This window comes from Nerophis lumbriciformis, linkage group LG38, assembly GCF_033978685.3.
Source record: "Nerophis lumbriciformis linkage group LG38, RoL_Nlum_v2.1, whole genome shotgun sequence".
In the NCBI taxonomy this organism is placed as follows: Eukaryota; Metazoa; Chordata; class Actinopteri; order Syngnathiformes; family Syngnathidae; genus Nerophis; species Nerophis lumbriciformis.
In genome coordinates, this window is record NC_084585.2 from 6,119,112 (window position 1) to 6,144,272 (window position 25,161).

Here is a 25,161-nt window from a genome sequence, read left to right on the forward strand (position 1 = left end):
CACCACTTTCATGTGGTATTAGACAGAAAGGAGGAACTTTTCTTCTCCTCCATTTGAAAACGTGGACGTTATCATCACTACTGTCTGATTACAATCAATACAAGTCATCAGAATCAGGTAATACATCAATTTATATTCTTGTCTTCATGAAAGAAAGGAATCTATATGTTAAACATGCATGTATATTCATTAAAACACCTTTAACATGTAAACAAAAACAGCAAAATAAATACATATAAATGATATACTGTATATATCAATGTATATGTATGTATGTATATATATATATATATATATATATATATATATATATATATATATATATATATATATATATATATATATATATATATATGATATGAGTGTGTATGTTACTCATCGGTTACTCAGTACTTGAGTAGTTTTTTCACAACATACTTTTTACTTTTACTCAAGTAAATATTTGGGTGACTACTCCTTACTTTTACTTGAGTAATACATCTTTAAAGTAACAGTACTCTTACTTGAGTACAATTTCTGGCTACTCTACCCACCTCTGATAAGTACTGACTAATAAAAGTTTCAATCAATCAATCAATCAAACCGATACTAACAATCCCGGTTCCAATTGGACCCTCGATTTATAAACCCCCAATTGTACGAAGTTTTGGAATTACGAACAACACACCGACAAAAACTATGCTTTGTTGTACGAACCTTGTCGCAGTGTACGAAAGTATAATTCACTCATTGTGTGCTTGGCAGCGTAGCCATTTTGTGCCCGGCAGCACATCAATTGTGGGCGGGCTTATCGATCTCCGGTGCTCATCCAGTCAGCAGAGCAGTGCCGTGGTTAGCTACTGTGCTCAATGCTACTTTGTGCCCTTTATAAGTGCTTCTTTTTTTTAGCCTTCATACTTTTTTTCTAGTTTAGCTAGCTCAATATAAGTCCAAAGACAGCATTATTTGGTTTGAAACATTCAGGAAGTATCCACAGCGTTGTCGACATTGCCTCCCCCCTCAATACCCTCCCTCCTGCCGTTGGCTAAGAGGATTATCCGACAAGGTAAAATTGAGTTTATGTTTTTTTTATTTGTAATCATTGAAGCGACCTGGGATTTGTAAAGTTAAGGATTTTTTTTTATTTCAAACTGAGTGCACCACAGGGCTAGTGACAGGAGAACAGTTCATATTGTTGTTGTTTTGGCTTCGTTATTAAATAGAGGATTGATCAAATAACCCCATTGTTATGTTTGTTTGATATACAGTACTGTACGGCGCTTTTTTGTATAGTGTTTAAAGTGTACAAAGTTTTACTAAAATATGGACTTTTGTCGTGGCGGGAACCGATTATTCATATTTACATTGTTTCTTTCAGTGAAATTTGTTTCAATATACAAACTTTTCTATTTACAAACACTGTTCAAGAACCAGTTACATTTGTAAGTTCGTTTTTCATTGATTTTATTTCACATGTGGAAGTGTTTCACCAATTTATGGTGTCTTTTTCATCTAAAACTAGCCAATCACTAAAAAACAGCCCATTTGAGCTCTTACATGTACAAAACCCAAAACCATTGAAGTTGGCACATTGTGTAAATGGTAAATAAGAACAGCCACTTTGAGAACAAATGCGTGAGCGAATTGTCCAACAGTTTAAGAACAACATTTCTCAACCAGCTATTGCAAGGAATTTAGGGATTTCACCATCTACGCTCCTTAATATCATCAAAAAGTTCAGAGAATCTGGAGAAATCACTGCACGTAAGCGGCAAGGCCGAAAACCAACATTGGATGCTCGTGACCTTTGATCCCTCAGGCGGTACTGCATCAAAAAGCGACATCTGCGTGTAAAGGATATCACCACATGGGCTCAGGAACACTTCAGAAACCCACTGTCAGTAACTACAGTTTGTTGCTACATCTGTAAGTGCAAGTTAAAACTGTGCTATGCAAAGCCATTTATCAACAACACCCAGAAACGCTTCGCTGGGCCCGAGCTCATCTAAGATGGACTGATGCAAAGTGGAAAAGTGTTCTGCGGTCTGACAAGTGCACATTTCAAATTGTTTTTGGAAACTGTGGACGTCGTGTCCTCCGGACCAAAGACCAAAGAGGAAAAGTACCTCTGTTATGGGCGCAAAGTGTAAAAGGCAGCATCTGTGATGGTATGGGGGTGTATTAGTGCCCAAGGCATGGGTAACTTACACATCTGTGAAGGCGCCATTAATGCTGAAAGGTACACACAGGTTTTGGAGCAACATATGTTGATTTCCAAGCAACGTTATCATGGACGCCCCTGCTTATTTCAGCAAGACAATGCCAAGCCACATTCTCCATGTGTTACAACAGCGTGGCTTCGTAGTAAAAGACTAGACTGGAATGCCTGTAGTCCAGACCTGTCTCCCATTGAAAATGTGTGGCGCATTATGAAGCGTCAAATACCACAACCGATACTGTTGAACAACTTAAGCTGTACATCAAGCAAGAATGGGAAATAATTCCACCTGAAGAGCTTAAAAAATGTGTCACCTCAGTTCCCAAACGTTTATTGAGTGTTGTTAAAAGGAAAGGCCATGTAACACAGTGGCAAAAATGCCCCTAAGTTAATGATTCTTTACAAAATTAAATTAAATTTCTCAGTGTGAACATTAAATATCTTGTCTTTGCGGTCTATTCAATTGAATTTAAGTTGAAAAGGGTTTGCAAATAATTGTATTCTGTTTTAAATTTACCATTTACGCTACGTGACAACTTCACTGGTTTTGTAAATGATTCATGTGCAGGTGACTGACTTCATTGCTTCCTCACCCATACCTGCCAACTTTTGAAATCAGAAAAACCTAGTAGCCAGGGTCCAGGGGCCGCAGGCCCCGGTAGGTCCAGGACAAAGTCCTGGTGGGGGGTTCAAAATGATTGATTGCATTCAGACAGGTTAAAATGTTGCTAAAACCATCACTTTTCTATCAGTCACAGTGACTTTTCAAAACAAAAATATTACAGCAAAAATCATATGGGTTGATTGACATGTTTATTCTGTAAGCTAACTTCAATAGTTTGAAATTATTTTGACAGTTAATGCCAGTTATCCTGTCAACCTTTCACAAGACTTCAATTTGTTAATTGAAAGTATAAACAGTATAAACACTTTTTACAGTAAACAAATGGTAAAACAGTACTAAACAATTCCATTAAAAAAAAAATTGGTGTCATTATTAACTTTCTGTCCAAGCTTGTATAATCTACTGCCTTGTTCAATTGTAAAAAATATTCTGTGCCTAAAATTCACATTTCTATCACAATTATCATACTGTAAACATGGTAAGCTAACTTCATTAAAATTAATAGTCCTGTCAATAGCATGGAATTACAATTCAAATGTAGTTTTTTTGTAAGCCTTTCAAAAGAATTCAAAATATGAAAAATTAATGAAAATTAATTTAAGCCATCAGACACTTGAAAAGTGGCACATCACATCTCTAATGTAATCATTTTAACTTTTCAACAGAAATAGCACTGCAAAAATATTAAGGACATACTTCTGTATTTTGGTAGTTATGCTGTCAACATTTAACAAGATTTCTTCAACTTGGACTTGAAAGCATAAATAGTATAAACACTTTTAACAGTATAACAGTACTAAACAATTCCAATAGATAACATTGGTGTCATTACCTTTTTGTGGCTAAAATCCAAATTTAGCAACGGCAGTAGACTTGTGTTTTTTTTGTCCCAACGTGGTCTTTTACATCGCTAATTCCTCCGTGTCCGATCGAAAAATCTTGTCTGCACAAGGTGCAATTCGCGTAGTTTTCACCCTTTTTGGAACGGATAATTATTCCCGGATAGGCTTTTGAATATTCTTCACGGAATGACTGCAGTTTTCTTTTCGGTTTAAGACTCGTTTGCGATTTTTCTCCGGCTGATTCCATGATCGTTCGCTCGTTTGGAAACAATGGGCAACAGGTGCCTCGTGCTTGGCAGCGGTGCTATAAATAGCCTCGCGCACGGCATTCGGAATGGCTCGATAGGAAGTTACGGGAAGCAGTGTCGATTGTGATTGTTGTTACGCGATTTCGTGAATAAAACTTAAAAAAAAAAAAAAAAAAATTTAATTAATGAAAAACCGTATTTTTTATCACTGCAACCGTAACCCGGAATAGGTTGATGAAAACCGTACTAATTACGGGAAAACCGGAGTAGTTGGCAGGTATGCTCACCTGACACTGGAAGTAACTGTGCTGAAGACTTTTGGCTGTGTCTGTTTCCAACTCGCCCATCTTCGTGGCCTCCTCCAGCTCCTCGGAGAAGATCTTATGAAGCTCCACGCGACGCCATTCGATGATCTGCCTCTGGACCTTCGCGGAGGCTTCTTCGTGGCGAACTAACAGGATGCGCTGCAGGTGAGCCTGGTTCAGCTTGTGCAGTTTCTCCAGCAGGACACTACACTGGAGGAGCTCCTAAGGGAGTCAACGTGGAATACTTTAACTGCTGATGCTGTGCAAAACCACAAGTCACCAGCCCAAAAAGCACTATTGCAATATTTTAACAAATTAAGTGACTTTACACTTTATAGCCAAGTATCAAATAGTCCATGAATGAGTTGCAATATTTCACATGACTTGTCTACTCACATACACAGTACGTACAAAACTTCATGAATCAGACTATTGACATATCTACATATTATATGTGGACCACCTGTTGATCAGCATGATGACACAGCAGCTCAGCCTGGGCCTTCTCTGCAGCTTGCCTGCGATGCTCCGCTTCCATCTCCTCCCTGGTCTCCAGGTTACACTGGCCCGCAAGCACAGCCATGCGGGCCCCTCGCTCCTCCTTCAGCCGACCCTCCATGCCGAGCAGCTGCCCGTGCAGCACGCTGAGAAGTCTCTGCTGGGCCTGGACGCTGACCAGGCCGTGGGCCCGCAGGCCCCCCGACAGGATAGACAGCACGTCCTTGTAGATTTGAATCCTCGTGGCCTCCAAGTTGTTGGTTGCGTGCAGCAAGGTGGACATTTCGATGCTAACAGGGACAATACGACAATACAGTTTGGATTTGTCAGATGAGACACTTTATAAATATCCCAGTTAAAATGTCACCATTTCCTAAAGTATATAATTGAAAGGCACAAGCTAAAAATACCACTGGAAATACCATATTTTTCTGGACGATAAGCCGCTACTTTTTTCCTACGCTTTGAACCCTGCTCGCTCCCCCCCTCACCAGGATCTTCAACCTCTCCCTGGCTCAGGCAGTCATCCCATCCTGCCTGAAGTCATCTACAATAATCCCGGTGCCGAAGAAGTCTCCCATCACCAGCCTGAATGATTACTGACCAGTGGCCCTCACTCCGGTAATCATGAAGTGCTTCGAGCGACTTGTTCTCCAGCACATCAAGGACCATATCCCTCCAGACTTCGACCCCCACCAGTTCGCATACCGGGCGAACAGGTCCACAGAGGACGCCATCGCTGTTGCTCTCCACTCTGCTCTGAACCACCTGGAGCAGCAGCAGAGCTACGTCCGGATGCTCTCTGTGGACTATAGCTCTGCCTTCAATACAATAATCCCGGACAGACTCTGCAATAAACTGGACACTCTTGGCCTCCCCCCTCTCACAAACGCCTGGATAAGGGACTTCCTAACGGACCGACCCCAGAATGTGAGACTTGGCCCGCACCTCTCATCCTCCCGCACGCTGAGCATCGGCTCCCCACAGGGCTGTGTGCTGAGCCCCCTCCTCTACTGCCTCTACACCCATGACTGCAGTCCGGCCCACAGTGACAACCTTACCGTCAAGTTTGCCGACGATACCACAGTGGTCGGGCTCATCTCCAGGGGTGACGAGGCTGCCTACAGAGAGGAGGTCCTGAAGCTGACGGCCTGGTCTTCGGAGAACAACCTCGCTCTCAACACCAGCAAGACCAGAGAGATCATCGTCAACTTCAGGAGGAGCAGCACCGACCCTGCCCCCCTCTACATCAACGGCGAGCGTGTAGAGAGGGTCCACACCTTCAGGTACCTTGGAGTCCACATCTCTAATGACTTCTCCTGGACAGTCAACACCACATCAATCATCAAGAAGGCTCAGCAGCGGCTACACTTCCTTAGAGTCCTCGGGAAGTACAACCTGAAGCCTGACCTGCTGCTGACCTTCTACCGCTCGTCCATCGAGAGCCTGCTGACCTACTGTATTACGGTATGGTACGGCAGCTGCACTGCAGCAGACAGGGAGAGGCTGCAAAGAGTGGTCAAGACGGCTCAGAAGATCATCGGCCGCCCTCTCCCCTCTCTGACGGACATCTACACCTCCTGCTGCCTCAACAGAGCCAGTGCCATCATCAAAGACAGCACCCACCCTGGCTCTGACCTGTTCCACCAGCTGCCCTCTGGGAAGCGCTACAGGTGCATTAAAACCAAAACAAACAGGCTAAAGAACAGCTTCTTCCCCAGGGCCATAACCATCCTGAACGGATTGCCCCATTGTCCCTCATAACTGCCTTCTCTTCGGTGCAATAACCCATTCCACCAACCACCCTGTTTTTGTTTTGTTTTTTCATGTATATATTCATTTCACACCATATTCATTGCACTTCTACATTTTTTAAATTTTTATATATTTGCACATTGTTTTTCTAGCATGCACACATCGCACTGTATGGAATGGCCTCAATCTCGTTACCTTGCGTAATGACAATAAAGCTGATTCTGATTCTGATTATACATTTTTCTTCGCTAATGGCCATAACGTTTTGTATTCAACAAATAGTTTTCATAAAACACCGACATACACTAAAAAAGGTGTGTTGTTGTTTGTGCTATGGCACTATCTTTTGGATGAGTTCGCTCGCTACATGTGCTGCTGGTTGAAAATGTGCTTAATGTTTCACACCTTGAACCGGAAGTATCTCTTTCTTTGCGCTGTCCTCCAAATCTACACATCAGACATGGAAATGATCAGCTGGACTCTCGGCTCAATTGACAAAATCTTTTCGATGAGGAAAAGAGAAGCCTGGCTACCCTGATGGAACCATTGCTGCGGGATACGCATACCTGCCAACTTTTGAAATCAGAAAAACCTAGTAGCCAGGGTCCAGGGGCCGCAGGCCCCGGTAGGTCCAGGACAAAGTCCTGGTGGGGGGCGCAAAATGATTATTAGCATTCAGACAGGTTAAAATGTTGCTAAAACCATCACTGTTTGGGCGACGAAAAACGTTGAAAGTTTTCCACTTGTATCGCTAGCAACGGCATTAGACTTGTGTTTTTTTTGGTCCCAACGTGGTCTTTTACATCGCTAATTCCTCCGTGTCCGATCGAAAAATCTTGTCTGCACAAGGTGCAATTCGCGTAGTTTTCACCCTTTTTGGAACGGATAATTATTCCCGGATAGGCTTTTGAATATTCTTCACGGAATGACTGCAGTTTTCTTTTCGGTTTAAGACTCGTTTGCGATTTTTCTCCGGCTGATTCCATGATCGTTTGCTCGTTTGGAAACAATGGATGGCAACTGTATGGCGTCACATTAGTGCCAAAAATCCGAGCGCATAAAAACTGTTATCGCGCGCTGATTCTCCACTTCGTGAGCGCGCGCGACACCATTTTGCGCGCGCGTGGTGCCTTTCTGCGCGCGCGCGACGCCTTTCTGCGCGCTCTCTGTGTACTCCTGGCATCTCTCCTCGCGCTGTCATGTTTCTTTTTGGCACTTTGGGGGCGGGTATGCTTATACGGCCCCTTCTTTCTGATTGGCTGTGAGCATTTTTCATATGACCAATCATTTTCCAGTGTAGCAACGTTGTAGCCATCTTACTTCAGACATCTAGCCTCAATCATTACATTGATGTCAATGGTACATGTACTAATTACATTACCATAACTTGCTCGATTTTCGACCAATTTACAAACGGTTTGCCTTGTTACAAATCTTATTACATGTAGATATGACATAGGATGCTGTTGAAATTACCTCTTTTGCTTTAAAAAAAAAATGACTTAATTGTGCAACATAGTTGTGTAGAGTCAGTGTTAGTCAGTTCTCTGATTATTTTAAACTGTTTCAGAATACATTATTAAAAGCTATTTTTAACATTTTAAAAACAAAATTCAAAGATTATTTCATTAATTTTATGGCTGAATCAAAAGAAATTCCATAAATTAGAAAACAAATGTTCAAGAAGAGGTGAAAATATAAAATAATGTTATGGTTGGATGTTATTGCTGGTGGACCAGTTCTGGCTGAAAGATGTGATTATGGTGTTTGTTGTCTTATTATTTATTTGGGTCACATTTTGTATTACCCTGTATTGTGTTTATGTGGTATGAAATAACCTTCATCAGCGCGCGACATTTTTGTATCCACTTCTTCCTCCGTAAATCTTGATACATATTGACGATGACCCGCCCTGCTATACTTCTGATTGGCTCTGAGCATTTTTCAGCGTTTTTCGCCTGACCAATCAGAAAGAAGAGGCCGTCTAAGCATACCCGCCCCCAAAGTGCCAAAAAGAAACATGACAGCGCGAGGAGAGATGCCAGGAGTACACAGAGAGCGCGCAGAAAGGCGTCGCGCGCGCGCAGAAATGCACCACGCGCGCGCAAAATGGTGTCGCGCGCGCGCGCACGAAGTGGAGAATCAGCGCGCGATAACAGTTTTTATGCGCTCGGATTTCTGGCACTAATGTGACGCCATACAACTGGTGCCTCGTGCTTGGCAGCGGTGCTATAAATAGCCTCGCGCATGGCATTCGGAATGGCTCGATAGGAAGTTACGGGAAGCAGTGTCGATTGTCATTGTTGTTACGCGATTTCGTGAATAAAACTTTTTTTTAAATATATATTTTTAATTAATGAAAAACCGTATTTTTTATCACTGCAACCGTAACCCGGAATAGGTTGATGAAAACCGTACTAATTACGGGAAAACCGGAGTAGTTGGCAGGTATGGATACGTGAGAGATTCCTGGGATAAATGGAGAATCATGTGCCTCTCAGTCCTTTCCATCGAGGACGTGGAAGACATCTACCTATTTGGAACCGTGATCGCGGGGCACCTGCTGATTGGGCTGGACATTGCTCTGGTGTATCGTCAAATTCGTAAAACGATGGCAGCCACTCAAGGAGCCCAAAAGGCTGTTCGTCGCAATGGAAGGTTTGGGCCGGGCTGTGGGATCACAGTCTGGGGCGATTTCTGAACTGAATCGCAAGATGGATCACATCATGGAAAAGCTTGAAAAGGAAAAATTGAATATGAGAGCAGCCAGCATGGACGAATAGAAAAGAAAAGTCATTGTATTGCCTGCTCGCGGAAAACAAACATCCTAATCTACAATTTGACTCCCTCGAATGGCCTTGACGCTGTGAACAACAGGAGCAGGCTGAAAACACACCCGAGGACACCTCAATGATGGACGCTTTTGACCTCCCTCCCTCCTCAACGACACCTGGAGTCGAACTTTTGCTTGCATGCAGAACGGCCCCAGTCTATGAACATTACATCATCACACCCAAGACAATGGGCACATATACCCCATCAGCAGTTTTACTGTTGTGTTACAGACAACGCTTGGAAACAATTAAGGCATGTAAACAAACATTCACAAAATATTTTGTACCGGTACATATCTGCGGGTTATGGTCCAGTGCGGCTAACACATGTAAAAACATTTATTTCTTCTAAAATTTTGTGGGAGCGCCTTCAAAACCAATGAGCTCTTTAGCCCAGAAGTTATGGTATCCGTCTTTTGATATGGTTAAATATTGGAAGCAGCTTACTTTTCCAAAGCCTGGTTCATGTTCTGTGGATCTTCCAGCACCATAATGTCTACAGTTTTGTCTTCAAAAGTTGCCTCGTCTTTAGCAGCCTCATTCATGTTGCAGTCTGCATACTCTGGATCTGGATAGCCTTGCTTTTTCTGGCAGGAGGGGAAAAATCCAAAATATTGTGAATTAAAAAAATAGCAAAATTAAACAAAACTGGAGGAAACTATCAACCATTACGATTGTTGGTAAAATATTTGTTTATTTTCTGTATTCATATCATGCTCATTGTACACGTAGTATTACCTTTTGCTGGAGAAGGCTCAGTCTGGTTCTGGCACCTAACAGGTTCACAGCCAGAAAGCCAAGCAACAGTATCACCAAAGTAACAAGGAACCCACCAACATATCCAGCAAAGTGCACGCCATGATTTGGATGAATCTAAAAATAAATATTATTAATAACATTGCAAGCAATTTTAGAATATACACAGTATTCCCAACATTGTACAGTAAAACTAGGGATGTCCCGATCCAGGTTTTTGCACTTCCGATCCGATACCGATATTGTTTTTGCATTTCCGAACCGATACCGATACTGACCGATACCGATACTGACCGATACTGGCCTATCCGAGCATGTATTAAAGTTTAAAGTTATTTAGCCTACTTAGTTGTCAGAATCATGTTGAAAAGGGTTTTAGTACTCTTGATAACAACTAGCCAGCTGAATTAGGGGAGTTTGAATAATACACAATGGTTGGTAACAAGAAACGGACCTGTTTATTCAAGGATAAACACAAAATAGACAAAATTATACATGACAAACAGAAATGGCATCATTGAACTAGGGCTGGGCGATATGGCCTTTTCTTAATATTGCGATATTTTAAGGCCATATTGCGATACACGATATATATCTCGATATTTTGCCTTAGCCTTGAATGAACACTTGATGCATATAATCACAGCAGTATGATGATTCTATGTGTTTTGATTGATTGATTGAGACTTTTATTAGTAGGTTGCACAGTGAAGTACATATTCTGTACAATTGACCACTAAATGGTAACACCCCAATAGGTTTTTCAACTTGTTTAAGTCGGGGTCCACTTAAATTGATTCATGATACAGATATATACTATCAGATATATACTATCATCATAATACAGTCATCACACAAGATAATCACATTGAATTATTTACATTATTTATAATCCAGGGTGTGGAGGGGGGCGCCGGATGTAAGTATCAAAAAGACAGCCAAAACAGTTTGATATGAGAATAAATCTAAAGTTAAAATACCATATAGGGTAGAAATGCACCCATTTGCAGGAAATGTAGTCTTGATTTTCAAAATTTTCTTTCAAGGCTTGCATGTCTACATTAAAACATTCTTCTTCATACTGCATTAATATATGCTACTTTTAAACTTTCATGCAGAGAAGGAAATCACAACTAAAAAAATCACTAATTTTTTCATACGGTGTTGATGTGGAAATTTTTGCCTCAGCATTTTGATGGTGTGGGCGTGTGGCACCGAATGGAGATAAGCGTCTCGACAGACGTCACAATATTTTAAACAATGATGTTGAAAACTGTTTTCTCTGTCGTGTCCGTGTGTCGAAAATTGTTATGCGCTTATTTTTTTATTAGATTTTGTGCGTGGCATAGATTTGCTATGCGCAGAGGACGCTTAAACAGTGCGCAATTGCACAGGCGAGCACCTTAGTGGGAGCGTTGCTCGCACGGCTGCGCTAGCATCACAGCTAACGTTAGCCATGCTGCTACCTCTCTGCTCGGGGAGGACGTATACGTATGTGACGTATGACGTGACAGTATGTGACGTGTGCAAGAAGGTGCACTTGCTGTCTGTGAGAGGGAGACACAGGAAAGAGTGAGAAGAGCCTGTCGTGTAATGCCAGCAGCTAAAAGCAACTGCGTGAGAATTCACAGACCTGTGGATGTGTTGAAGGTGTGCTGGAAAATGCGGAACGGAAATTACGGAGCAGCAGAAAAGTGGAATGTATTATTTAAATCGGTGCGTTGGAAAACACGGACCGGAGTTTTTTTTTTAAACTGGATCTGGATCGGCATTTTCCCATGCCTTGCCGATACGCAATTTTTGGCAAATATCGGCAGCCGATCCGATCCAAATATCGGATCGGGACATCTCTAAGTAAAACTTACCTTATCAGTGGAATTGACCCTCAATGTTAGATGAGCTGTCAAAGGACCATACATGCGGATGTCATTCTGTGGGAAATGAGAGAAATAGGTGTTATTTTTTTACTAAACATGCAAAATAAAGACAGCTTGAATAATTAAAACAAAACATATAGAACAATAGAAACTACCTGTGACAAGTTAGAGAAGGTGAGGAAAGCGGGAAGGTTCAGAACTTCACTTTTATGGCTCCTTATTTCAGCAGTATAATTGACAATAATTTGGGATCCCGCTAAAAGGTTCAAACGATTTGCTTTAATATTACTGAACACAGAAATATCTCAAATTTGTCAAAAAAAAAAAAAAACCTGACATACCAGCAAGAGAATCAATGGCAAACATTTGGTATCCTCTTTCCACAACTCTGCCGTCTGTTCGGAGAGGCACTATTCCAAATATGGAGTCCCGAATGGCCACCTGAGACAGGTTGGTACCACCCACTGGACTCAGATTGTGGATCAGAAGGGAGAATGTCAACTGTGGAGGGTCAGCGTCAGCCAGGACCTGGAGGTCAAATTACTGATAGTGAGTGCAAAGCATATTGGTGCATTTAAAAGGTGAAAAAGCATTTTTTTAATTTTTAAATTGATGAGCCTGTTAACGTTTACCAAATGTGAGAAAACTGTGTGTGTTAACCTTGAGTTCTTTGGAATGTATTATGGCTAGGGAGACGTTGTGCTTGTATTATGGCTAGGGAGGGGGAAGGAAAGAGGGGTTTTTGGCGTTGGGAGGACAGACCATTTTGGGAGGCGCAATAGAATGTTCTAGGATTAGACTGGTCTCAAAATGTATATTGGCAAAGCTTTGAAAATATACAACAAAATACCTATTCTGTCTCTGGTGGTTTTTCAACTCAGCTTTAAGTGTCATAAAGAGCTTGGGAGGAACAACTGGTCCAAAACGCAACAATGGCCACGGTGACTAAACTAGGAAGCTAAAGCTAACAAGAACAATCCATACACCCACAACACATCTCATCTGTGTGTGTTGTTGTGAACGACATCATCCATATTACATTAATGTACAAAGAGCACAGCAGTCTTAACTTGAGAGGTGCTCTCTTTTTTTGAACAGCCTCAAGTGAGTCGTGTATTTATTTACTCGTCGAGCACAGCACACTTCCCTCCTTCACAATAATAGCGCGGAGCGCCACATCCGACTGCGCTAACAAAATAAAGGTTTCAAAAAAGTACCTTACACAAGCATAATGTACTTGAAGCACTTATTGATAAATTTACACAAAATACTGGTCACAATTGTTCAAATTGTTCCTATTGTACCAATAAATATGATGATCGTTGCATTGAATTAAATTTTATTTTACACAAAAAGCACACACAATGGTGGTAAAACAAGTGTAAAAGGTAAAAAACTGAATTAAAAACAATTAAAACAGAATTTTAAAGTTTTTTAAATGTATTGTTACTGCTTGTATTATTATTTTACTTGTCGTGGTTTGTTCATTACTCATTTATACCCTGTTTTTTTTAACTATATTTAAACTTGAGTTTTGGGGTGATTACAATATCAATCAAAATAGTTGCGATTATTATTATGCCATAATTGTCCAGCCCTAACCAAAAGCACTCTCACAGGGGAACAGCACTTTTTTGGGGAATTTTGCCTATCGTTCACAATGCATTATGAGAGACATGACGACGGATGGATTTTTTTAATGCATTCTAAATATTAAATAAATTCAATTACAAGTCTGCTTACAATGGAACCTATGGGAGCCGTTCAATTCTGCCTATAGAGCCCCTAAAAAAACACCTCCATTAGGGTTTTATATACATGATGTAAGTATATATTTAATGTAGTAACATTTATAATAACATTTAATATTTATGTATTTTGATCATTTTAATCATACGCGGCACATTAATTTCTAAATATTTAAATTATTAATTAATTTTACAACGTTTACTTTGTTTTCTTCATCACTGATTTCTGCTCACTGCAGACTTTATGAGGGCCAACAAACATAATAAAACATCACTTACTGTACAAGGTCTGCTGTCATTAGGATGCCAACTGTTAAGATGTCCATACATTCCTATTTAGATGAAGAATGTCTAATAATCCTCGCCAAGAAACAGGGTTAGGGCGGGGGAGGGAACAAGCGCTTTTCGTGTCATTTTCGCCAGTTCCTGGTCCGAAATGGCTGTCAAAGCGTCCCAACTTGTTGGATTTTCTCCTCGGCTATCTACTTTTCAGGTGAGATGCATGATTTATGATCTACAATAAACATACAGGGAGCAGGGAAGCGAGGAAACAGCAGACCACTCCATGATGTAAACATAGGCACACACAGAAGTGATCACGTCCCTGCTATAAATAGTTTGTCTGCGTTAGCACTTATAATAACAATATCACTAATACTTGTTAATATTCAAGTCACCAAAAGTACCGTATTTTCCGCACTATAAGGCGCACCTAAAAACCACAAATTTTCTCAAAAGCTGACAGTGCGCCTTATAACCCGGTGCGCTTTATATATGGATTAATATTAAGATTCATTTTCATAAAGTTTCGGTCTCGTAACTACGGTAAACAGCCGCCATCTTTTTTCCCGGTAGAACAGGAAGCGCTTCTTCTTCTACGCAAGCAACCGCCAAGGTAAGCACCCGCCTCCATAGAACAGGAAGCGCTTCTTCTTCTACTGTAAGCAACCACCCGCCCGCGTAGAAGAAGAAAAAGCGCGCGGATATTACCGTACATTCCATTTCCTTTGTGTGTTTACATCTGTAAAGACCACAAAATGGCTCCTACTAAGCGACAGGGATCCGGTTCATGAAAAGACGCAATCTCTCCATCCGCACACGGATTACTATTTCACAGCAACGGATAGCTGAAAAAAAGATCCGGCCAGAGAACATTATCAACATGGACGAGGTTCCACTGACTTTTGATATTCCTGTGAACCGCACTGTGGATACAACGGGAGCACGTACGGTGAATATTCGCACCACAGGGAATGAGAAGTCATCCTTCACTGTGGTTCTAGCTTGCCATGCTAATGGCCAGAAACTTCCACCCATGGTGATATTCAAAAGGAAGACCTTGCCAAAAGAGACCTTTCCAGCCGGCGTCATCATAAAAGCTAACTCGAAGGGATGGATGAAGAAAAGATGAGCGAGTGGTTAAGGTAAGTTTAAGTTTACGTGAAGAGGCCGGGTGGCTTTTTTCACGCAGCTTCGTCCATGTTGATATACGATTCCATGCGCGCCCACATCACGCTGGTTTTAATATATTATTAAAGTTTGACTGACCTATTTGACTGTTTTTTTGACATTCCTTTAGCGCAGTTAGATGCGGCTTACAACACGGGGCGGCTTATAGGTGGACAAAGTTTTGAAATATGCCGTTCATTGAAGGCACGGCTTATAACCCAGGGCGCCTTATGGTGCGGAAAATACGGTAAATGGAGTATTATTTCTGCTTTTTGAATGGTTATTTATCTGATTTTTTGGGCGGAATAGTGGCGCTCCGATCGGTTCTGCTGTAAGCAGACTTTTATTTACGTTTATTTAATATTTACAATACATTAAAAAAAAAAATTGTCGTCATGTCTTTCGTAATGATTGTGAACGATAGGCAAAATTCCCCAAAAGTGCATTTCCCCTTTAAACTGTCCAAATTCCAGCATCAAGACTGGCTTTTGGGCACCACGCTTTAATTACACTATCGTGCAACCTCTGAGGGGTATTTAAAAGTGCTGAAAAAAAGTATATTACAGAACCTTTAAACAGCTGTAGCTACAGTAAGTTACCTGTGCACATTTGTCAAACTTGACCCGAAAGGTGGATGGAGGTGTCAAACTTTGAAGCTGCAGAAACACACAAGCGGTACTGTTGGAATAATTGTTTGTAAGTTATCACAAAAGAAACATTATATTGCATTATGTTCCTGATGAGAAGATGAAGGCTGTCTTTCGAGGCCTAACAAGAGGAAGAAGGCTCGTGAAACGCCACTGTGATTTCAACACGGACAGATGGCAGGATCTGCTCAACTCCCAGAGGAACTCTCTTTGAAGTGTTAAACGAACTCTCTTTGAAGTATTTCACAAACTCTCTTCCAACTATTTGGTAACTGAAGTCAACGCTATTTACGACCCGCTGCCCTCTTGAAGTCCCTGTGGTCAGGAGACGGGAGGGGTTATCCATTGTCCTCCAACACCTGCCCCAGCTGGATCCAGGAAGAGCCCAAGCCCGAGAAGTCCTCTTCTTGGACTTCAAAGCGACCGAAAACAATGACTCTTTTACACACTTACCATTCCTGCTGTGACATATGTTGGTGCGTGAACATGGAACATCTGAATTAAAAGAGGAGACGAAAACCTTCTTCGTCAGAGCGTGCTAAGACACTGTAAGAGGTTACAGGTTGACGCATGTCTCTCCTCAATTGAGTCCCAATTGAATTCTGTCTCTGTTTGATTCTTTGCCTTTTGTCTTGTTTAATAGATGTCCTGTGTTTGAACGTGACAGCTACCTTCAAGACTATTTTTTGGGGAATGTAAAACAGACTTTATGTTTGAAAACCCTTCAGTCCGAAATAAGGCAAAACCTCACCTGAGGAAGCGTGTGGCCAAGATTGAACCTGGTCAGTAAGCTTCTCCGCTGTCTCAGGTGTAAAATGGTTTTGATGTGGCGAAAGGAGGTGTAAAAGGAGTGTGTCCAAGGGCCGGACGGAGCAGCCGAGGATAGAGGCCTTTCAGAAGAATATGCTTTGCAGAATTCCATTGTACCTGTGTCAGACCAAGGAAAACATTGTCTAGTGCACACAATTTTCATGGTTCAGTGATAAACTATATAAGGAAAACATGGAATGCTGAATGAGAAAATGATGCTCAATGGTTTGGTACAGGGCAGTGGTTCTTAACCTGGGTTCGATCGAACCCTAGGGGTTTGGTGAGTCGGCCTCAGGGGTTCCGCGGAGGTCAAGACACACCCGACTCATGGTGTAAATAAAAACTTCTCCCTATCGGCGTATTATGGATACCCCTAAACAATGTTCCGTCTAATTTTCCATCTGATTTGCAGGTGTGTAATTTGTTGTGGTTCATTTTGTGCACTAGTAAAAAAAACACAACTTTGTCTTGAATTTAAAAAAAACTTGTATTTTTCACCAAAGAAGGGTTCGGTGAATGCACATATGAAACTGGTGGGGTTCGGTACCTCCAACAAGGTGAAGAACTACTGGTATAGGGATAGGCTGATTATTCAGCCGATTTTCCTCAAAAACTAAGTGATCGCCATTGCAGATAAATTGCCTTTTAATGCCGAGCTCCTTTGATTTTATTTTTACAAACCCCGTTTCCATATGAGTTGGGAAATTGTGTTGGATGTAAATATAAACGGAATACAATGATTTGCAAATCATTTTCAACCCATATTCAATTGAATGCACTACAAAGACAATATATTTCAGGGACGGCGTGGCGCAGTGGAAGAGTGGCCGTGCGCAACCCGAGGGTCCCTGGTTCAATCCCCACCTAGTACCAACCTCGTCATGTCCGTTGTGTACTGAGCAAGACACTTCACCCTTGCTCCTGATGGGTGCTGGTTAGCGCCTTGCATGGCAGCTCCCTCCATCAGTGTGTGAATGTGTGTGTGAATGGGTAAATGTGGAAGTAGTGTCAAAGCGCTTTGAGTACCTTGAAGGTAGAAAAGCGCTATACAAGTACAACCCATTTATCATTTATTTATTAGGGACCGCAATGTCCCTTTGGGACAGAGGACCCTATTGTATTTTGTGCGTTTTATTATTATTATTATTATTATTCCGCCGCCTCTTTGAGCTCTAATTTGACCCCCTTAACATGCTTCAAAACTCACCATATTTGACACACACATCAGGACTGGCGAAAATTGCCATCTAATAAAGAAAAAAAACCTCAAAACTCAAAATTGCGCTCTAGCGGCCCCTAGGAAAAAACACAGACAAAACTGCTTGTAACTTCCGGTAGGAATGTCGTAGAGACATGAAACAAAAACCTCTATGTAGGTCTAACTTAGACCTAGATTTCATACATTAACATCCTTCAGCAAAAATCAACAGGAAGTTGGCAATTACCCCTTCAAAATAAAATGTTAGTAAAAACAGTCACTTTTGCCTTTTTGAGCTGTAATTTGACCCCCTTAACAAGCTTCAAAACTCACCAAACTGGACACACACATCAGGACTGGCAAAAATTGCGATCTAATAAAAAACCCAAACCCCAAAACTCAAAATTGCGCTCTCGCGCCCCCTAGGAAGAAACCACAGACACAACTGCTCATAGGAGGAAAACTCAGACAAAACTGCCTGTAACTTCCAGTAGAAACGTCTTAGAGACATGAAACACTCTATGTAGGTTTCACTTAGACCTACATTTCATATACTGACAACCCCCAGCAAAAATCAACAGGAAGTTTGCAATTCCCCCTTCAAAACAAAAGTTTTGTAAAAACCGGTCACCTTTTTTCAAACATGATCTCCTCTGAGCGCGTTTGTCGTGTCGGCTTCAAACTAGCACAGGAGAGAGATTGAACCCTTCTGATTAAAAGTTGACCAAAGAGTTTTAATTACTGTTTTGGTTTGGATTTTATGTGCCATCAAAGTCGGTCCCGTCCATCGCTGCTTGCAGCTTTAATTTATATTTGATGTTCAAACTCATAAACTTAATTTTTTTTTTTGCAAATAATCATTAACTTAGAATTTCATGGCTGCAACACGTGCCAAAATAGTTGGGGAAGGGCATGTTCACCACTGTGTTACATGACCTTTCCTTTTAACAACACTCAGTAAACGTTTGGGAACTGAGGAGACACATTTTTTAAGCTTCTCAGGTGGAATTCTTTCCCATTCTTGCTTGATGTACAGCTTAAGTTGTTCAACAGTCCGGGGGTCTCCGTTGTAGTATTTTAGGCTTCATAATGCGCCACACATTTTCAATGGGAGACAGGTCTGGACTACAGGCAGGCCAGTCTAGTACCCGCACTCTTTTACTATGAAGCCACGTTGATGTAACACGTGGCTTGGCATTGTCTTGCTGAAATAAGCAGGGGCGTCCATGGTAACGTTGCTTGGATGGCAACATATGTTGCTCCAAAACCTGTATGTACCTTTCAGCATTAATGGCGCCTTCACATATGTGTAAGTTACCCATGTCTCGGGCACTAATATACCCCCATACCATCACAGATGCTGGTTTTTCAACTTTGCGTCTATAACAATCCGGATAGTTCTTTTCCTCTTTGGTCCGGAGGACACAACGTCCACAGTTTCCAAAAACAATTTGAAATTTGGACTCGTCGGACAACAGAACACTTTTCCACTTTGTATCAGTCCATCTTAGATGAGCTCAGGCCCAGCGAAGCCGTCGGCGTTTCTGGGTGTTGTTGATAAACGGTTTTCGCCTTGCATAGGAGAGTTTTAACTTGCACTTACAGATGTAGCGACCAACTGTAGTTACTGACAGTGGGTTTCTGAAGTGTTCCTGAGCCCATGTGGTGATATCCTTTACACACTGATGTCGCTTGTTGATGCAGTACGGCCTGAGAGATCGAAGGTCACGGGCTTAGCTGCTTACGTGCAGTGATTTCTCCAGATTCTCTGAACCCTTTGATGATATTACGGACCGTAGATGGTGAAATCCCTAAATTGCATTGCAATAGCTGCTTGAGAAAGGTTTTTCTTAAACTGTTCAACAATTTGCTCACGCATTTGTTGACAAAGTGGTGACCCTCGCCCCATCCTTGTTTGTGAATGACTGAGCATTTCATGGAATCTACTTTTATACCCAATCATGGCACCCACCTGTTCCAAATTTGCCTGTTTACCTGTGGGATGTTCCAAATAAGTGTTTGATGAGCATTCCTCAACTTTATCAGTATTTATTGCCACCTTTCCCAACTTCTTTGTCACGTGTTGCTGGCATCAAATTCTAAAGTTAATGATTATTTGCAAACAAAAAAAATGTTTATCAGTTTGAACATCAAATATGTTGTCTTTGTAGCATATTCAACTGAATATGGGTTGAAAATGACTTGCAAATCATTGTATTCCGTTTAGATTTACATCTAACACAATTTCCCAACTCATATGGAAACGGGGTTTGTATTTTTTATTAAGGATCCCCATTAGCTGGTTGCCTCAACAACCCACTAGTCTTCCTGGGGTCCACAATTCAATACAATTACAAGTAAAAGCATACTGACCCTGTATTTTAGTCTCCCGGCTGAAAAGCGGCTAGCAACTAATCATGTATCTTCTTACAAAGTGTGGAGCAGTGCCCATAAGCTAATAATAATAATCACTTCCATTGGGCCTATTACAAATGAACTGCATGTCTTGCTATCCAAATTGTATAAAGTAATATTCAAGAATTTGGAGGTAATCCTCTTTTTTCATTGTCCCATTTAAAGCAGCAGTTCCATTGGCAGCAAAACAGGCCCAGAGCATAATACTACCACCACCACCATGCTTGATGGTAGGGATGGTGTTCCTGGGATTAAAGGCCTCACCTTTTCTCCTCCAAACATATTGCTGGGTATTGTGGCCAAACAGCTACATTTTTGTTTCATCTGACATCACATGGACACAGATAAAACCTTCTGGAGGAAAGTTCTGTGGTCAGACGAAACAAGAATTGAGCTTGTAACCAAATATTAACATACTGTAAATATCATGTTGATTTTGTCAATTCACAGCTAATACGTGTGATCGGTATTGGTATCGCCGATCTGACTATGATCGGTTTCGGAAACTCTTACCATAAAATTCCTAGTTTTGGAGACATCACATTACACATTATGTCCATATGTTGTGCATTACATAAAGCATACTTGCCAACCCTCCCGGATTTTCCGGGAGACTCCCGAAATTCAGCGCCTCTCCCGAAAACCTCCCGGGACAAATTTTCTCCCGAAAATCTCCCAAAATTCAGGCGGAGCTGGAGGCCACGCCCCCTCCAGCTCCATGCGGACCTGAGTGACGTGTTGACAGCCTGTTGTACATGCATATGTGACCCACCCATAATGTGTCACATTTTTGTGTTGATTTATTTAGTTTATTTTGTGGTTTGAATTAGTTTTTGGAGCTGTCATTACACATTTATCAGTATTCACATTGGTCAGTAGGGGGCAGTAGGGCGTTTCTTCCCAATTGAATGCTATCACCTGCAGACCGGAAGTGTCTTGTCATTCTGATAAGCGCGACCAGTCTGTGAACAATTGAAACGTCCTGTGTGCTTTTTCCTCCTGTAAAACAGGTTAGTTTTGGTGAATCAACTCACTGAATAATATCCATGTGATCTTTATAAGTTTAAGTACACATTCTGATGGTTGAGCCTAACTCGAAAGTGTTTGTGAGTTGTAGTTTGTATTTGTGAATGAATCCAGTGCACAGCTGCAGTAATCAAAACAAAATGGCGACGTGAGTACGCAATGTTTATATAGGAACTTCTGATCCTAATTCAGACTCCCAAATTAGAGCTCCCGTTTTCTTATTGATTTTATAATGTATATTTGTATAATGTGTGTGTTCTGAAATAGTGACAGAGAATAGAACAAGGATGGACAATTCAACCCTTAACTCAACAATGAGTAGAGGAGTGTTATGTGTGTGTATATGTGTAAATAAATGAACACTGAAATTCAAGTATTTCTTTTATTTATGTATATATATATATATATATATATATATATATATATATATATATATATATATATATATATGTATATATATATATAGCTAGAATTCACTGAAAGTCAAGTATTTCGTATATATATATATATATATATATATATATATATATATATATATATATATATATATATATATATATATATATATTAGAGATGCGCGGTTTGCGGGCACAACCGCGGAGTCCGCGGATTATCCGTGGATCGGGCGGATGAAATTAAAAAAAATTAGATTTTATCGGCGGGTCGGGTCGGGTGGTTGAAATAAAAAACAATTTGATTTTAAATAGATTCAGGCGGGTGGCAGTTAAACCAATTGGTAAATATATATACATAGTTAAATGTTGTTACCCACATACGAAAAACGAGCAGGCACCTGCTGCATATGCCACAACAGAAGAAAAAAAAGAAAAGAGATGGACACTTTTACGGAGCGGAGAAGGGACGCCTCGCCGGGGTCCGGGACCGAGGCCCCTTCCCCCGAGAGGGCCCCACCGGGAGCCGTAGCTGAGGCGATCCGCGAGAAGGGCCCGACGCACGTCCAGGGTCACCACCGCACCGACACCCCGCCTCGTCCGCCTTCGCCGCGGCCGGCGTCACGCGCAGCAGGTAAGCAGCTTACCTGCCCGCCACCCCCGTGGCCGGGGGCTCGTAACAGGGGTCACTCCGCGCGCTCCGCCCGCGCAGCTTACCTGCCCGCCACCCCTGTTGCCGGGGGCGCGTAACAGGGGTCACTCCGCGCGCAGTGCGCTCACGAAAGGGGTGGGGCTCACCCTGGTTGATATAGACAGCAGCTAGGACGGTGGCCATGGAAGTCGGAACCCGCTAAGGAGTGTGTAACAACCCACCTGCCGAATCAACTAGCCCTGAAAATGGATGGCGCTGGAGCGTCGGGCCCATATACCCGGCCGTCGCCGGCAGCGAGACGCGCTTGGAGGTGCGCTCAGCGCGGCTCCCATATGATTGCGCACTGGTGTGCGTCTGGGTCGTGACAGCGTGGCACGCGAATGTCTGTGCTGCATTGGATCAGTCTCCTTTCTTTAACAGGCAAAAGCTTTATAACCTCACTAATGCCTTGCATCGTCTATATTAGATATATAACAACGGGCGGGTGCGGGCGGATGGCGGGCGGATGCGGTTCTGATCAAATGTTAGATCGGGTGGATTGCGGATGGTTGACGACTTTCTGATGCGGTTGCGGATGAAATAATAGCCTATCCGCGCATCTCTAATATATATATATATATATATATATCTTAACCACGCCCCCCATCTCCCGAAATCGGAGGTCTCAAGGTTGGCAAGTATGACTTAAAGGCGTGCATATCCAGTGCAAGTACATACGGTGTCTATGGAGCTGATGCACTGCCGACTTCCCTCCTCTATGTTTGGTTCCAAGGAAGCTGGAGTTGGTGTGACACTTGCAAAATGGAAACAAATCCATTAGATGCATTACACTGATATCAGTTTATCAACATTAGACAACTTTAATGGGCTACTTACTCTCTTGTTGTCGGACACAGTGACGGTAGACCGGCGTGTAAACTGGCATGTCCCGTTACGTGGACGTCGAGGACCAGCGCTGAACTCCCAAACCACGCCCGGCGCCTCGCTTCGAACGCCGCCAGGACGCCGGCCTGTCGACGGGGTCGCGGGATAAAAACACGACACTAAAATAACGCAGCATGCCGTGACTTTTCCCGCCATCAATGGAACCTGAAACATTTCGTTTTTGGGCTACATTCTCACGCGGGTGTGCAGTAAGCACACATTCGTCGCTTCATGGTTTTACACGAACAATAAAAGGTCAGACTGTTGACACAAATTGTAACATTCCGTTTCAAAAACGGTCTTTCTTCCCAAAAGTTGGAAAGTGACGGGAATGTTAAAATCTGTTTCCGGTTAAGTTTTTCAAACTAAAATAATATCGACGAAATAATTCCGTTATCACGTACACAATGCATATATGGTTAGTCTAAATAATAAAAGCTGGACATTTGATTGTTTTTGTACTGATTTATGTCCATTTAAACCTGTAGATTATTATATTTATATACGATTAGAACCTTTACATTGAAATAAATCTATTGTCACCGCTCGGTTGGATTCCGATGTGAGTTCTGCTTTGGGAAAGTTTGGGTAAACACTTTGTAAAGATTCTTGTCTTACAGTTCAAACTGCATGATATGTTAGGTCAAAGTTACGACCGCCATTTTGTCGTTGGGGATTTCGAGGCTTCCGTCAACATCACTTTCCCCCAAATCTTGATGCTCCGATGTAAAAAATGTCGGAGGCGGAGACGGGCGAGTGTTTAAGGGATGTTTCGGTGAGTTTAGGCGAGTCCCAGCAGGTTTACTCCGGGCTGCTGACCCTCGCCACGGCGTGCGGAGGACTGTGTGGAATATTAGCCGCTGCCCTTTTCTACGTCTTCTGCCTGAAGTCTCTCATTCTGACGCGACAAGTAGGCAAGCGCCTTGAAGTTGAACCGTGTTGAATGTCCACCACTTGAACGTATTGCAACTTTTTGCTCCGTCAGGGTCTCAATGCCAGGAGGCTCCTGGAGCCTGAGGATGGAGACGTGGAAAACATGACCAGCCATCGTGGCAGCAACAGCAGAAAGGAAACCGCCACGACGAATGACAAAGTATTTCAACCATTCTAACCCAAAATGAAGCTTAATTGTCGTCTTCATTAACCATTTCTTTATTGAGTGGTGGTCAAAAGTGTACATACACTTGTAAAGAACATCATGTCATGGCTGTCTTGAGTTTCCAATCATTTCCACAACTCTTATTTTTTTTGTGATAGAGTGATTGGAGCACATACTTGTTGGTCACAAAAAACATTCATGAAGTTTGCTTCTTTGACTTAGACCAGGGGTCAGCAACCCGCGGCTCCGGAGCCGCATGCGGCTCTTTGATCACTCTGATGCGGCTCAGCAGCTTACTTGCTGAACCCCCCAATTTTCCCGTGAGACTTAGGGATTTCAGTGCCTCTCGCAGAAAACTCCCCGGGTTAATATTCACCGATTTTCACCCTTACGGCTATAATAAGGGCGTGCCATGATGGTACAACATTTGGCGCCCTCTACAATCTGTATTAACACCGTGCCAGCCCAACACTTGTTATACAATATACATCTTCTGCTTGCACACTTACGTGACAGCAATGCATACTTGGTCAACAGCCACACAGGTTACACTGACGGTGGTCATATAAAACAACTTTAACACTCTTACTAATAATGCGCCACACTTTTAACCAAAACCAAACAAGAATGACAAACACATTTCGGGAGAACATCTGCACCTTAACACAACATAAACACAACAGAACAAACACACAGAATCCCATGCAGCCCAGACTCTTCCTGGCTACATTATACACCCCTGCTACCACCAAACCCCGCCCCCACCCCAACCCTGCTCCCTCACACATCAACCCCCCCCCCTCTCTCTCTGTGCGTCGGTTGAGGTGGGCGGGGTTTGGTAGCGGGGGTGTATAATGTATCCCA

General features: G+C 42.2%; 2 protein-coding genes across 3 annotated transcripts in view; one reads left to right on the forward strand and one right to left on the reverse strand.

The window, feature by feature from the left end:
* LOC133578166 (limbin-like) overlaps positions 1-23,754 on the reverse strand; it is a 52,744-nt gene extending 28,990 nt beyond the window's left edge. Inside the window, exons 1-11 of the mRNA XM_061932368.2 lie at positions 23,151-23,754; positions 22,992-23,067; positions 16,533-16,708; positions 15,734-15,790; positions 12,279-12,465; positions 12,093-12,193; positions 11,926-11,991; positions 10,043-10,177; positions 9,752-9,891; positions 4,681-5,005; positions 4,200-4,439 (exon numbers count right to left, since the gene is read on the reverse strand). Coding sequence (XP_061788352.2) covers positions 4,200-4,439; positions 4,681-5,005; positions 9,752-9,891; positions 10,043-10,177; positions 11,926-11,991; positions 12,093-12,193; positions 12,279-12,465; positions 15,734-15,790; positions 16,533-16,708; positions 22,992-23,067; positions 23,151-23,372 — 1,725 coding nt within the window. The 5' untranslated portion in view covers positions 23,373-23,754. The remainder of the gene's footprint in view (positions 1-4,199; positions 4,440-4,680; positions 5,006-9,751; positions 9,892-10,042; positions 10,178-11,925; positions 11,992-12,092; positions 12,194-12,278; positions 12,466-15,733; positions 15,791-16,532; positions 16,709-22,991; positions 23,068-23,150) is intronic.
* Positions 23,755-23,837: 83 nt separating this feature from the next.
* The window catches only part of LOC133578165 (evC complex member EVC), a 37,648-nt gene continuing 36,324 nt past the window's right edge, over positions 23,838-25,161 (forward strand). For both annotated transcript variants that reach the window (XM_061932366.2, XM_061932367.2), the window contains exons 1-2: positions 23,838-24,108; positions 24,184-24,291. In XM_061932366.2, the coding sequence (XP_061788350.2) occupies positions 23,932-24,108; positions 24,184-24,291 (285 nt within the window). In that variant the 5' untranslated portion in view covers positions 23,838-23,931. The remainder of the gene's footprint in view (positions 24,109-24,183; positions 24,292-25,161) is intronic.